Source organism: Durotheca rogersii, assembly GCF_024521655.1.
Source record: "Durotheca rogersii strain YMJ 92031201 chromosome Unknown GGS23scaffold_5, whole genome shotgun sequence".
Classification (NCBI taxonomy): domain Eukaryota; kingdom Fungi; phylum Ascomycota; class Sordariomycetes; order Xylariales; family Xylariaceae; genus Durotheca; species Durotheca rogersii.
In genome coordinates, this window is record NW_026251236.1 from 931,719 (window position 1) to 946,581 (window position 14,863).

Here is a 14,863-nt window from a genome sequence, read left to right on the forward strand (position 1 = left end):
GCCCTAGGCAGGGGATAGAGAGGAAGAGGGGCGTGAGGGGTGAGTTGGGTTGGGGAAAGATATGGGAGGCTCCGAGGCTCCCGGCCTCAGCTAGCTTGGTCACGGAAAACTAGGGGGCGCGCCAGACGGTGCAGCACTTGAGCTTTCGGATCCCTTCACCAGTTCCGTGGGTAAATCCCAAGCACGTAGGCATCGTCGCCAGGAGTAGGCTACGATGTAAGTGTAATACGTATATAGGTATGTACATATGCACGACCTTCTGTATTGCTTTCCATGTTTCACTGGGCAGTGGCGGGCAGCACGGGACAGAAGATATCGTGCCAAGGAGACACAATCTCGCGCTGCCCGTCTCTCAGCTCTCGGCTCTCAGCGCGCCGTAGGTCTGGGACCAATTGTGGGACCTGCACGACGTATAGATGATCAAAACAATACCGCAGGCCCCCTTTTCGAAGACGCATGTTTTTTTGGTCCCCCTTCCGGCTTGGGTCTCTTCTCAGTCCGCAGCTCTGCAGGCAGGCTTGCACCGGGGTTTCGGGGCGCGAATATTGATTCACGGCCGCAGCACGTTCGCTGGAGTCGGTTTCGCTTGATCCTGCCTCTACGGGAGGCATCCCGGCTCCCGCAGGCCGGTAGGCTTGCCGATCTCTATGTGAAATAGGCGAGCGTGTACGTACGAATATCCATCCGCTCAAACACGTATGAGTTGGATACGCGAATCCATATATACCTACCTAGATACCTCACACCTTACGTATGGGACGGATATATGTGGGTGTACGGATTTCGGAGGCGAGCGCAACCTATGGAGATATAAGCTCCCAGCCACACCACTGGAGTGACGAGCCTGTATCTACATTCGGGTGCCTGAGACGTAGACTACAAATGGAGTAAATCGGTGGACCACATGGACGTCTCCTGCGTAGGCATGATGAAAGGAAAGGAAGATAAACAGGAGGGTAGTACCGGGGTACATGATTGATTAATACAGGTCGACTGAATTTAAGAGATGTGGGGGTTATTAAGGGGGAGGAGGCTATATTAGAACATTAGAGACCGTTACCCTAGGCGGGTAGTGCGGTAGGACACTTAGAGGTAGGTTCCTAGGTACCTGAGGTTCAAATACTTGTACCTAACTTTTAGGATTTAAAATATGCAAGTACTTAGCAGGAGCCTTCAAGTAAGCCACCTGAAGAAAGGCGAATTTAGAAGGGGGAGAGATCAGTAGGTTACTTAAGGAAGGATAGGTTCGATTCCTAACAGAGCTACTTGGTAGTCTTCGTTCTTTAGCTCATCTGGGAGTACCTCTTGAAATACATACGAGTACGAGCAAGGTCGGTACCTCGAAGCGCCACTTACCTAAATAAATGCAGGATGGTGGGGCTCAGGTACTATACAGAGGCGGCCACTGCAGTACTGCAGCCATGTAGGTACATCCGAGATTAGTGGATGGCATCCTGCATAGGGCCGTCAGATGGAATCGGTAGGTCTAGGTACCTACCTACCTCGTACCTAAGGTGCCAGATAGGTAGGCATGAACAACTACGTACCTACTATATCTACCTACCTCTAGGTAGATAGGTATATGTATGTGTATGTGTAAATCCAAGGTTGCATACCGAGGCAGACAGGTGGTTAGAGCAAGTATTGGTGGGTGTCTTTGTGCCTACAGCCTAGGGTTGTAGAAGGTTACGTGTTGCACAGATCAACTAAAGTTAGCTTAGAACCCGGGCACTCAACAGCCTTCATAACCCCCCCCCCCCAACGACCTCTCCCCCTCTTCTTCTGGTGCCATATGCATGCATGCATGCATGCACCTTCGTTGGCCGGCTGTGAGATGTGGGTGTAGAGGGAGCAGGGGTTAACATGAAGTACATGAAGTACTTTGGGTAGGCTGATGGTTACAAGTACCTAGATGTGACCCTCCTGAATACTTCCTTAGGTACCTTCTAAAACATAATAACACCAGGCTGCCCTCTGCTAATGAATTGTTGCCTCAATTAGGCGAGTCTACATGCTGCCTATCTATTCGGAGCCACCTGTAGGACCCTATTATGCGGTCTACCGTAGGTATCTCATCAGCTAAACGTTTTAGTGGCTTTAGTGGATAACCCGGCATCTAGGCGCTGTCCTTTGCTGCCTTCTAGTCTCCCCATCTCGTTTACAGATGGTAGGTGCATAAGGTTAGGTAGGTTAGGTAGGTACCTTAGGGGGTAGGTACCTAGGTGGGTGCCTGAGGTACCTACAGTTCGGGACCCGTGGGTCGCACTAGGGGACCCGGCACGTCCTCAGCCTTTGAAACATCAGTTTGTTAGTATGAGCACACACCTTCGACCCGCTCAGCCGTTCTTTAGTCAGTCCCTCATCTGTCCAACTTCACACACACACCACACATACACACATCACCTCCCTCTCACCTTATCCATGGTCATTCTTTTCTCTCACCAATCTCCCTCCCCGGCACCCCTCCTCTTCTCTGCGTTGCGCTGCCATTGTTCTTGTTGCCGCCGCTTGCCGCCAAGGGAGAAGGGGAGAAGAAGAAAAAAAGGAGGAACTGAGCCAGCTTCTTTTCCTTCGTTCTTGTCCATCCTTAGCCCTGTTCATCTTTCGCCGGGGAGGTCGTATGGTTCTAGGCTGCTCTGATCTACCTAGGCATTGCTGCATCCACATACTGCATACAATAACCTAATGATCTTAAGGTGACAATCCTTGGATTGAGCCTAGCCTTGAGAGCGTTGCCCCTCTCTCCCTCTTCCCAGGGGCCAGGCATTCGTCCGAACTTGTCCGAGCCCGCCTTCTGCCCAACTCCTTCGAGTCCACTCCCCTTTGGATCTTCAGGGCCAGCCGCCAGTAGATCTACCCGATCTCACCACTAACCCTCTCCTCTCTGGCCTCAGCTGGGCTGGTCCACCGGACTGCAGAGACACATGCCGTGAAATGAGTGGTCCAACTCTGACTGTGACGGTCTTACCAGCCGCCGAGTCCACCCAGCCGTCTTTTCCGACTCCCAGCCCTCCGGCGCCTCCTGCGCGTCCCTCTCCCTCTCCGACAGACCGACAGTCCAGTTCGGACAACGCCAGTGTTCAAGCCCCCACGCTCTTGCCTCGAGTGGCGCCTTCGCACGGACGGTCTTTGAGCGCCAACATCCCCCACACCAGCTCACCGGCTTTCGATGTCCCCTCTTTTGACTTCGGCCCCGACTTCGATACTACATTTTCCTTCTCCTCGACCGAGACTTCGAAAGACGATACGGATGAAACCCCCGCGGTAGCTGGCAACCAGGATAGCATGGCCGGCCCTGAGCCTAGGATGGGCAAGGATGGGAAGAGACGGACATCAATAACCCGGCCACAGTCATGGATGCCTTCGTCCAGGCCTTCCTTGAGCATTCTGACCAGCCCTGAGGAGGATGCGGGAAGAGAACCTGTGGCGGATAGCGAGGAGACGACCGATTCGCAGTTTTTGGCCCCAGGCGTAGGCACAGGCACGCAGGAGAGACATAGGAGTGTCCCGGACTCGCTAACCAGTCTAACCAAGCGCTCGTGGATATCGGGATCTCGGTCACCCTCGCCTGGTAAGAAGGACGAGGGCCTGGACGCAGCATCCGACGCTCAGTTAGGTCGTGAGCGGTCTGCTAGTAACAGCTCGATCATGAAGCTTAGGAAAGCTCCGCGGAAACTACTAGCATCGCCTGCCGATGGTGACAGCAACAACAAATCGGCAGATCCTCCTGCTCTTGGCAAGTTTGGCACCTACCTGAATAAGATCAAGCAGCGACCGCCTTCCATGCTCTCGAAGGGAAAGCTCCATAGCGATCGGGATAGTCCCGCCTCCTCCACCGCTAGCATTGCTCCCCCGTCCCTCGATACCCGCCAGTCGCATGCTTCCGAGACCAGCAACAGCACTTTCCCCGAGGACGGTACGCTGGCCAGGATGCCGCAAGCTAGGGACCCCCTCTGGTCTACCTTCAAGGCCCTGGACTCGGATTCTCACAAGTTTCAGACCAAGTCCACCAGTCTCAAGACGGGCATGATCAAGGCCATCCTCGTGCCGTTTTTGAAGGGCTACGCCGGGCATTCGTCGAACAGGATGTTACACTACGAGGATCTAGAGCGGCGGGCGCTCATCCTGAATAAGTGGTGGAATGCGCTGCTCGAGCTGCTGGATGGGAAGACGCAGCAACCGGTTGCCGGAGTCGACCGCCCTGTCCTCCTCGATGCTATAACCCTGCTCATGATGCGGCCAGAGTGGCGCCAATGCAGCGCCAACTTCTCCCCGCTACCAGATCGCAATCCTAGGGAGCGTTTGCGAACACCCTCGCGCACTAGTTGCGACAAGTCTTCTACGTCGGTGGATTCGACTGACTCCGCTTATCTTGCCGAATCCGCGAGACACAATGTCAAAACCATGTTCGTCACGAATCTGGTGACGCAGATGGCTATCGTGGTGGACAAGCTATCCCTGCGACACGCGCCTCTGAGCCTGGTCAACTTTGCCGGGAAGGCTTGCGCTTACGCCTTTTTCTTCGCGCCGGGTATCGCCGACATACTCGTGCGGCTCTGGTCCTTGACGCCGGATAAGATCCGCCGAGTTGCAGACGAGTTCGGCCTGCCGCGCCGTGGCAGGGATGAAGCTGACGCGACGGCGCTCTTCCCCCACTGCGTCGACAAGCTGTGCTGGACTTCGGCCAAGGCCCTCTCCGAGTCTTTCAAGCAAGCCGCTAAGTTGCCGCTGACCGCCGCTAAAATCGCGTGGAGGGGGCCGTGGGTTTCGAGGTGGACCGGGCGCGACACCGACCTGTTCTTCGTCTTCTGCAAGTACTACTACATACTTGCGGAAGAGTTCATGCCGGCAGACTGGCCGCTTTCCGAGAAAGCTCGCGCTCCGGGTTTCGTCCTCGTCAGCGCCCAGGTCCTCTCCATCCTGGACTCGACCATCCATCGGCAGGCGGCCGTAGAGGCTATGCTGGGGCCTCCGCTCACGGATGCGGTCCACGGCACGGATGCGTCCGCCATGGCTCTGCCAGCCGCTCCGAATAACAATATAATGAAAGGCATGAACGAGAACCGCCTCATACTTCTCCTGAAGGATATGCTTTCTCCCGCGTCGACACTCTTCGTCGGCGCGCGGCACACGTTCGCTAAATTGTTCACGGCAATCATGAGAGCGGCTGCGAAACGAACCTCGCAATTCGACCACAACGCATGTTTTACCCTCTGCGACTTTCTCGAGGAATCGTTGGTGGCTTACGACAATTTCGTCGACGTCGAGAAGCCCGAGACAAACTACGTTGACTGGCCGTTTTGGCTGGACGTCTGCAAGAAGATGATGGATTCGAGCAACACGATGTCGGAGATTCGAGTTCTCTCTCTCCTCTTCTCAATATGGGAAGTGATCGCAGGCGACCCGTCCCGTAAAGAGATGTTCTCTCTCGGCTGGCTTCTCACGGAGGAAGTATTTAACAAGCTGTTCAACAACTGGTGCCCCATGGTCAGAGCATACTACATGCGCCTTCTCTGTTGGAGGGTATGTAGAGATGCTGGCAGCTCCAGCGATTTGGATACGTAAGGATACCTCCCACCCCCTCCTCCCTCCTTTTTTTTTTCCCGCCACCTCCTGGCCGCTCTACTCACTCCGTTCCAGTAAAGTTTTCCTCGTGGTCTATTCGCGTTTGAAGACGGTCTGGTCCCATTATCTCTGGTTAAAGCAGAAGGCTGAGCAGCAGGGAAAATTCCCGCCCTCGACAGCACCCTCCTATCCTACCCCAGGGAAGAGATTCATGATCATCCGCACCGAACTCCCACCGGCACAGCCCGGACTCATGGTGGGCTTCGACTCTTCCAATGCTTCGCCGGCGTCCGATCCATCGTCGAGCCCGCCCACTGACTTCGAATCTATGGACGCTATTGACGATGCGGAGCCTGGCTTCCAAAAGAAGAGGACCAGTCTTTTAGGGAGGCTTTTCTCTTTCACCGGAAGCACTACCGTCGCAAACGATTTGGAAACTATGAGACGTGAGGCCGCAGTATCCCGCGGTCGCCCGGCCTTGCCCCCTAAACCAAGGGGTAACGCAAGCCCGTCTGGTTCCGATTCCGACAGCATAGGCTCATCACCTACCTACGAAGCCCTGTTTGTGTTCAAATTTACGCTGTCGTGGAATGCTGCCGGTACGATGTCGCCACCCAATCGCATTCTCACTCGTCCACGGCTGCCGACCCCAGCTCAGGCCTGGGTTACGGCGAAAGCTCGGACGGGGAGCCCGCCGCTGCCGCCGGCTAGCCGGCCCGCTGCGACCCGAGCAATCTCCGGAAGCTCACATCTCGGCCTCGTCGATTCGGCGAAGAATGCCGATCCCTCCGCCTCCGGGGTTCCTTCGTCGCCTCCCCGCCTCTCCTTGTCTTTCGATCGAGGGCATAGCCTGAGCCCAGGGAGCCCTACCGCACCGGGTAGTGACGAACTGCAGCTCCAAAGTCCGGAAACCCTGGCTAAGGACGAGCTACCTTTTCAGGGCCAAATTCCTCATACCCAAGAACCCATCGTTGTGCCAGCTGAGCCCAAAGGTCCCTTCGCCATGGGTGTGAAGTACGCCGGGCGGGCCCTGGCGGAATGGAGTCTGGTCGTTGCCGAATGCAACAGCTTCGTCGATCGAAGACGAGAGGAGGGTGTTCCGAGATTGTGCGAGGTTGAGGTGCCAGCTCTTGGGGTAGAGGGCTTTAGAAAAATAGGATGATTTGCAAGGCGAATGCCACATAGCCTTGAGGTTTCCGGAGCTTGGATCATACTCGGCAATCCAAAATCTGCGTGAATTTGTAGTAGCACGGGCCTTGCAGATTATAAGACGGATATATCCCAGGACGTGACGTGGAGTTCGGAGTTTCTATTTTTCCACCTTTGATGGCACATTCACCATCGAGCCATGGATCCATCTCGACACCGGGGAGGACTCCTGGATCTCGTGTATATGATTCCGCATCTTCAGACGGGGCTACGGGTATTCTCTCATCTCGCCTACCTTCTTTCTGCATGGGAAGCGCATTTTGGAGTTTGAGGAAATGTTCACATTGGTAAGGCCAGCCAAAAAATAATCAAGTTTCCCCTCTCGGGATCAGAGTTCGTTATATCATCATACCCCAACATACCCTCGTGCGCGAACATAGTCGTTAAGGAACGGCAGGTTACGGACACGCCTACTATGGGACCGGCTTAGACTTGAAAAGGGATACGTCGACGTTGCTGGCTTGATATCTTAATTCCGTGATTGTGCACTAGGCTTCAAGAGATATTCCTACGGAGGCAAGGGTCGAATTGGGGGGGAGGGGGGAAGGGGGGAAGGGAGAGGGCGATATACTGATATCGGCTTGTATTGGAGGTATTGTATCATACTATCCCGCACAATGAGGATCATATAATATGGCCGGGAATGGGCTCAAACCTGCTGACTCCGTTGCCTTCATCATCCATCGTCAAGCCTGTATTCCACCGGATTGACCCTCCTGAAATCTTCTCATTCTGTCATCTTTTCTGAATTGGACGAGGAATGTTAACCTGGTCGCAAAGGTGTGAGCGGCCGAAAACAGTATTCCGCCGCTGCTCGGATACAACACGAATCCACGAGCAGCTAAGACTGGGCGAATCTACTACTTCTAATCCCCAGCCCGCCGCCATAACAGTATAGGACGAACACGCCACCGGCGCAGAGGACCGCGAGGCCGCCTAACCAGCCCGCTCCGCCGCTCACGCCCAGCTTCTCATCCAGCGGATCTCGGACCGCGAGGCCCAAGCTTACCAAGGCGAGCTTAGCCGAAGAATAATAGGTCGGGTGCATTTGGCGAAGCACAGTTGTCCTTCGGTCGTCGCTGGCGTGAAATGGAGGGACGGCAGCACGGAGAGAAAGAGTTCAGCGCTCACCAAACACAAACTGCCCAGCTAGCACCAGGAATGCGGTCGCGCCGGCGCCGAACAGCCGGCTCTGGGGATAGCCGTAGAGGGGCGGGACGGTCGACGTCGAGCTCAGCGGCGCCCTGGCTCTCGCCTGGCGCCTACGGCGGTGGCCCCACGTACACAGCGAACGTGTACAGGCTCGTCTGCGCTGTTACCCATCCTTTCCGGCCCAGGGACCAGTTTCCCGGGTTTTGCTGGTTCCGCAGCGCCGTACTAGCCAACAACTAGGGCTTGCCCGGTCTCTCCTTGCGGCCGCTGGTGCTGTGGTGGAGGCGATAACTGCTTCTCCGGGTTGTTGTCTCCGCCGCCGCCGCTACCATCACGCTGAGGCAGCTCCGGGGAAGGATTGCCTGGTATAGAATCAGACGTCGCCGCACCGCCTTCGTTATTGGAAGCAGCTCCCATAAAGATTGTGCGCTCGCCGGCTTCGACGTCTAGCTCGTCGGCCGTGGTAGGACCACCCGTGGGGAAGAAAACGAACCGCTCGGCGCCGGGCAAGATGCTGTCATCATCGACGTTCCCCCGGTCGCTTTCCAGCTCGCTTCCAAGCGAGTAAGCTTGGGTTGGCGCTTCTCGGGCTTCCCGGCGGCGGTCCGAACGACGGCAGCTCCTCCGGGTAAGGGAGCAGGTCTGGGCGGCGCGGGGGCAAGCGCACGATCGCCCCGGAGCTGGACTCGCGGATGGTGTCGCACCGGCTTTCCTGCTGAATATTTCTCTGTGTGTATCTTCCTCGCTCTCGCCCCGCAGATAATACGCAGGAGTTCAAGAATAGAATCAAGAAGAAAGGGCACGTTCTATCACCAGAGCTGATGGGCACCGGCGGGTAGGCAAGGGTGAGGCGATTGTCGGTCCGCGAGAGCATCTATCCGTGCCTTCTTGCTCGCCTTCCCTTATAATCATCCAACCTGCCTGCCCGGTTACAAGACTTAGCTGCGTGGCACGTGTCGAATTACCCTTTGCCTTACCCATAAGCTGACGCACCTCGGCGCAAGATGGAAAGGGGGGAAGACGGAGAAGAGCAGCAACGGCCACGATAGCCCGAGTTGGCTGGCGGCGAACGTGTCCCTCAGCTGTTGTCGCCCTCCACACAGGTACGCGTACGCGGGCGTACTGCGCAAGCTCGTGCCTAGGTCGTGATCGCACGCGGCGGCAGCATCAGTAGCGTCAGCGCCGGCTGCGCAGCAGCGCTCCTTCGTCCCCGTCTCGTGAAGAAGTCTCCGCCCACCCGCGACATTCATGGTTGTGTTTGACAGACATTCGCCGCGGGGGGGGGGACGAGGACGGGAAACACCGCAGCGGGCCGAGGAGGGAGATAACTTCGCTCCCTTCCCTTCCTTGGTATCCTATGGGCATACTGCGAGCAGTAGGACGTGGTGCTTGGCTCCCCTTCCGTCTTCGCGTTCAGAGACTCGGCAGCATCGCCCGCCGACCTTGTCGTTTTAGTCATAGGAACCACGTAGCCACATCAGTACCGACAAACGTGGTTCAGCCCCGATGCCGGCGACAGTCGATGGCACCATTGTGTTCCGGTGGGGTGACGATAACGAGATAGATATATAGAGGGGTACTATCGCCGAGAGTAAGGTCGTTATGGGTCCGGATACGGTGCGGTATAAAACCCAGGTGCGTAAACATGCCGGTCCTGTCTCGGGGTGGGTAAGCCCAACAGCTAGTCAAGCCGTGCGTTCCGCGTGTTGGTCCATCACGGCTGCGTGTGCTGCCTCTCTCTCCTAGGGCGGCTCAGGGTATAAGTGGAGGTGTATATGTACGGGACACCGGGATCTGGAGTCCGTTGAGGGGGGGGGCCGAGGACGGGGAAGGCCGGGATGGCAGGACATAATACGTTAGGTATATCTTACATGCGCGCCAGCCTGTCTCGCGGAGGGTTGTGGTAAGCTGTAGGAGTAGGTCCCGGACGAGAGAGCCAATATACCGACATTTCCCCTTCGCCATGGGATGCGTCGCCGTAGAGCACGTAGTACTATGGCCATGTGAGACGCCGATCCCCCGGAAAGGCGGCGCCGTCGAGTGGTACATCTACACACGGTATAGGACGACTCGAAATGTGCTGCTCTGCATTACAAGGTCGTTGAATTTTCCAAGACCTGAACTATTTCTCCCTCCATTCGTCTCACGGGGAAATTAGCTCAGGGGAAAAGGCTGGATCGAAATGTAGCTGATTAGAAATCGTCGACTGCGGGTGTCCTCTTCGATTATCCCCTGGGAGGGTATATATCTAGTGAGATGGCCCCTAGCTGGAGTACTCGCCCCTTTCTCTTAATTAAGAGGCATGCCTTGCCTCGACTCTTGTTCCAGTCGAGCTGGCATATTACGATCCTGGTCCCCCCTTTTTTTCCTCCTTCGGACAAACAAAGAAAGCACAGTGATCCCGCCGTACGCATACACGATTAGACCTCGGCGGGAGCTTCGCGCCTCTTCTTCAAGTCGTTGTCCACCACATCATTTAGGATGGCGTCGTTCCGCTTCGCGGCGGCGACCCTCGCCAGCTTGAGTTTGCGGGTGTCTCTCTCCGTCTGGCGAGTGACCCACCACGTCACCAGCGTACTCGCCATGCAGCAGGCGACGAGCGCCATCGCGGACGCGAACGAGACTTGGTAGCGGGGGGCGTAGGCGCTGCGGAAGATCTGCGGGCCGATGGCGCCGCCGATCTGGCCGTAGCTGTTGACGAACCCGATCGAGAAGGCCGACCCGGTCGCTCGGCTGGTCGTCTGCACGCGCCACGGCCACATCATGGGGAACCACGCGCTGGTCACGGCGTTACCGATCATGGTCGCCGCGTACACGGCGCCGGTGCTCGGGTAGGCCACTAGCACGCCGTAGCAGGCGAGGATGATGACGAGGAAGGTCAGCGGATATAGCGGCCGGGGGAGGTGGCCGTTATCCGCAAACACGCCGGTGATGCCAATCACGATGAGGCCGAGGATAGTTATGGGGAGGTTGAGAAGCTGCGCTTGTGCGATGGTGCTAGATAGATCTCGTCAGTCAAAGGGAGCCCCCTTTCTGTTGTCTATCCGCATCATCCACACAGAGAGGCCACACTCACGTAAACCCAAGGTCGGCAATGACTGTTGGCTGATAGAAACGCACTCCCGAGGTACCGACCGTGAAAAAGGCCCAGATGGACGTAAAGAGCCACAGTCTCTTATCCTTCAACGAAGCGATGATCTCGCTGAGTTTGAAATCCTGCTCTCCGGCTCGCGGCGCATTCGGTGGTAGCCGCGCCTGGATGAAAGCCTTCTCCTTATCTGTGAGCCAGGACGCGGTCTGGGGGACTGTTACGTTCTCGTCAGTATCGATACTCGAGCTCGGCTGCTGGCCCTTGGGCTATGAACTCACAGTCCGGCAAGAGGAACCAGACGGCGACTCCCATGAATATCGTGGCTATGGACTCAACCAAGAACAGCCTTCACAACAAGTAGCTAGTTGTCAGTCCTACGTATTCGGGTCTGGGGACTCCTGCGTCGAATTTCTCTCACCATTGCCATCCAGATAGGCCCCTTGCTCCCGAGGCACGATCAAAGCCGAAGGCCAGGATGCCGCCGAATATCCCGCTAAGATTTCCGCAAACATCTGTCCGCCCACCGTTAGCTGGGATACCACTTTCGCCGTCAGCACACACGTACAGAAATAGAGGAGCCTGAGAGACATCTCGTCTGGTCTATACCAGTATGTCATCTGCAATATGATCCCTGGAAACATCCCGGCTTCGGCTGCGGTGATAGTTAGAAGGCATCCCAAACAACACGATCCTGAATCAGAGGAGGGTACCAACCTAGTCCTAAAAGAAATCTTGTCGCATATAAACCCTCCTTGTTCTTGACGGCAACGTGGCATGCTAGCACGATTCCCCATGTGACCATCTATAGCACAAGCCGTTAGCGTCTGCTTGCAGAGACATGCTGAGATCCGATGGAGGGATGCGAATAATGGGCCGGAGAAACACTGATTCTGGACCGTAGAGCCTAGAACGAGGGATAGAACGCATGTGTAGGATTCGCTTACAATCCTTGACTGCCAGTGCGAAGGCGAAAATCTCTTCAGCAGCAGGTTCGACGGCGCCTCGCCTATGATGTATGGAATCTGATTGTCAACGTTAGTTGTTGCTATGATTGCTGGGTACCCAGGACAGGAAGAGCTTCTTACATAGTATAAGGCAGCAACGAGAGCGTACTGATCGGACGTCATGCCTAACTGCGTCATGATGTTCTCGGGCGTCCCCCTGTTCATGATACGGGCATTCGCGACCTACCACCACGGATTAGAAGGAAATGGCTATGATTAGCTGCTTCGCTCTTTTCGTTCTCCCCGACAGCGAGGTGACATGATATAAACTCACATTATCCGCATCCAGGTTCTTAAACATGAAGATGATGGAGCACAGGGGCATCAGGTGCCAGTCGATCCGCCGGATCAGTTTCTTCTCCTCTTCCGCTGTCAGCGCCGTCCTCGCACGCATACGCTCCGCGTCGTAGCCGGCAATGTCCTCGTCGTTAGAGACGTTGCCGGCGCCCTCGCCGCGCTGGACGCGGTGGAACCCATCGTCGACACTGCTAGAGCTCGACTCGATCGCCGCCTCGGAGGCCGTAACCTCGGGAGCCTTTGTGGCCGCCATATCTGGGCCAGATCCTCCCCACTAAAGAAGAAAACCCGCTTCGTGAAATATGACTGGATCCGGCAAATAGGTAGGCTTCTTCTATCTACAAGAATTTGATCCAGAAGGATTCGTTACCAGACAGCCGGTTCCCTTTTAAACGTTGCGGGCACAGATGTAGCGAGAAGCGACGTAGAGGATCCGACGAGCAACAACCCCCAATATCACATGGAGCCATAGTATTCCCAAATCACGAATATCCAACTCCCGTCCGCCAAGAGATAGGTAGAGCTAAGCCTGGCAAGCTTTTCGCTACTCGAATTAAGGCGAGCCGACGGAGATGGGGGGCTGGCCGACCCGATGCCTGGGCGACTAGAACTGAAAGAGGAATGCCGACGACGAGCACCTCCTATGGGAGTGTTACGGGAGGGGAAACGCCCACGCGATGGGCTTATCTAGGCCGGGACCCTTTCCGACGAAAAGTCTGAAAGCAGGCTGGGGTTGAGGGTGCTCGACCGATCAGAGGGCTTCCTCCGAGATTCGTCATCGGCTGGGATGATCGCGACTTTGCATGCCTGGCGCCACTCCCGCGTGCTACGCAGAATCCGGCGGCTTGGGTCCCGGGGCGCCTCTCTTGGGCTCTCTATAGCTAGCCAGGAATCCGTTTCGAATTCTTGATCGTAACCAGATCGCGCCATCGTCGAGCCCGTCGGCATCGGATCCGACGCCTAGTAACTACGCGACGCATATAATCGACTCCATGTCTCGTCCGCGTGGCGGCGTCACATAGACGGTATAACGTGAGCGACACCTCGGCTGCGGAGCCGCCGTAACAAGATCACAGCATACCCGCCATACGGCGTGCACTACAGCGGTTGTGGAATTCGTGGTAGGATCAAAACGGGAGAAAGGAAAAGAACAAGAAAAATGGCAGCGGTCGCCACGAGCGCCACCCACGGGAAAACAGAGATCCCCGCGTACTACCAAGTCCCCGAGACGAAATTTGAGCGTAAGACAGTGTGAAACGCCTCCGTTAAACGCGAACCATGCGCTGACAAGGTTGGGTATGCGTCACGTACCCATAGTCGATTGGGCGGATCTCGTAACGTTGGACCTTTCGCAGTTCGATCAGCCAGACGGGAAAGAGAAGCTCGCGGCGCAGTTATTCGATGCCATTCACAAGATAGGTTAGTTCCCCCACATACTTTCAAGGTCATACAGGTTCGTTCGGAAGTCTCATAAGCCGTGTGGCTCCTGCTAGGCTTCTTCTACATTATCGGCTTCGGCTTGACCCAGGAGCAGGTTGACCGGCAATTCGCGATCGGGAGGGAAGTATTCCAGCTGCCGACAGAGGAGAAGCTCAAGTACCGGGCGGACCTCGAAAACGGCGGTTACAATGGTTATAAGCCTCTCGGACTCCGTGTAAGTAACGAGGGTTAGCTGGCGGCCGCGTGTATCTTCGTTATCGTCGGCGCCGATGAAAGTAGAACCACCTGACAACCTTCGAGATCCCAAACTAACTTGCCAATAGGAAGTAAAGCCGGGCGTATATGATAACACTGAAATCTACAACATCCCCAAGTTCATCCCCGCGTTCGAGAGGCCACACCCAGCAGTCATAAATGAGAACCGGCAGGAGATCGAGGCCTTCGCGCGGCACATCAACGATGAGATTGTCGGCAAGCTGCTCGTGCTCTTCGCTATCATCCTCGAGCTGCCAGAGGACTTCTTCCTGAAGACGCACCGCTACACGGAGAAGAGCGACTGCCACCTGCGGTATATGAAGTACCACCACCGTAGCGAGGAGCAGAACCGCATCCTCGACAACGTCTGGGTCAAGGGCCACACCGACTTCGGCAGCTTGACACTGCTCTTCCGGCAGCCCGTCGCGGCGCTGCAGGTACGGACGCCCGAGGGCCAGTGGAAGTGGGTCAGGCCGTACCCGCAGAGCATCACCGTCAACCTCGCCGACTCGCTCGAGTTCCTGACCAACGGCTTCCTCAAGAGCAGCATCCACCGCGTCGTTGCCCCGCCGCCGGACCAAGCCGAGGTTGACCGTCTCGGTGTCCTGTACTTCGTCCGACCTGAGGACAGCCTCGAGCTGCGGCCCGTCGTCAGCGGCGTCCTCGAGCGCCTGGGCTACGACAAGACCACCGACGGTAGCGCTGTCGGAATCACCGCCGGCGAGTGGGTTAAGGCACGCGTACGCAAGGGCGTGGCCAAGGATAAGCCGCGGAGCGAGGTGGCCGAGCAGGAGATAATCCGCGGCAAGGCGGCCAAGTACTACGACTAGATAGGGATAATGTAGTGGTG

The 14,863-nt window shown here is 56.3% G+C and overlaps 4 protein-coding genes across 4 annotated transcripts; 2 read left to right on the forward strand and 2 right to left on the reverse strand.

Moving 5' to 3' along the window:
• Window positions 1–2,934: 2,934 nt before the first annotated feature.
• On the forward strand, window positions 2,935–6,727 carry GGS23DRAFT_594731 (DUF1765-domain-containing protein; the record flags this gene model as incomplete). The annotated part of the gene is made up of 2 exons (XM_051518209.1): window positions 2,935–5,561; window positions 5,641–6,727. The coding sequence occupies 2 exons, from the start codon at window positions 2,935–2,937 to the stop codon at window positions 6,725–6,727; spliced, it is 3,714 nt and encodes a 1,237-aa protein (XP_051373896.1).
• A 1,579-nt stretch (window positions 6,728–8,306) lies between these two features.
• Window positions 8,307–8,986, reverse strand: GGS23DRAFT_413367 (uncharacterized protein). The gene has a single exon (XM_051513698.1). It carries the CDS (start codon window positions 8,798–8,800, stop codon window positions 8,447–8,449), a length of 354 nt encoding a protein of 117 aa, XP_051373897.1. The 5' UTR covers window positions 8,801–8,986; the 3' UTR covers window positions 8,307–8,446.
• Window positions 8,987–10,160: 1,174 nt separating this feature from the next.
• On the reverse strand, window positions 10,161–13,050 carry GGS23DRAFT_413386 (putative pantothenate transporter). The gene is made up of 9 exons (XM_051513699.1): window positions 12,296–13,050; window positions 12,103–12,204; window positions 11,962–12,039; window positions 11,732–11,819; window positions 11,583–11,669; window positions 11,436–11,529; window positions 11,296–11,363; window positions 11,003–11,231; window positions 10,161–10,923 (listed from the first exon to the last, which is right to left on the reverse strand). The coding sequence occupies exons 1-9, from the start codon at window positions 12,569–12,571 to the stop codon at window positions 10,347–10,349; spliced, it is 1,599 nt and encodes a 532-aa protein (XP_051373898.1). The 5' UTR covers window positions 12,572–13,050; the 3' UTR covers window positions 10,161–10,346.
• Window positions 13,051–13,477: 427 nt separating this feature from the next.
• GGS23DRAFT_594734 (Clavaminate synthase-like protein) lies at window positions 13,478–14,843 on the forward strand (the record flags this gene model as incomplete). The annotated part of the gene is made up of 4 exons (XM_051518210.1): window positions 13,478–13,559; window positions 13,636–13,737; window positions 13,812–13,972; window positions 14,082–14,843. The coding sequence occupies 4 exons, from the start codon at window positions 13,478–13,480 to the stop codon at window positions 14,841–14,843; spliced, it is 1,107 nt and encodes a 368-aa protein (XP_051373899.1).
• Between the last annotated feature and the right edge of the window lie 20 nt (window positions 14,844–14,863).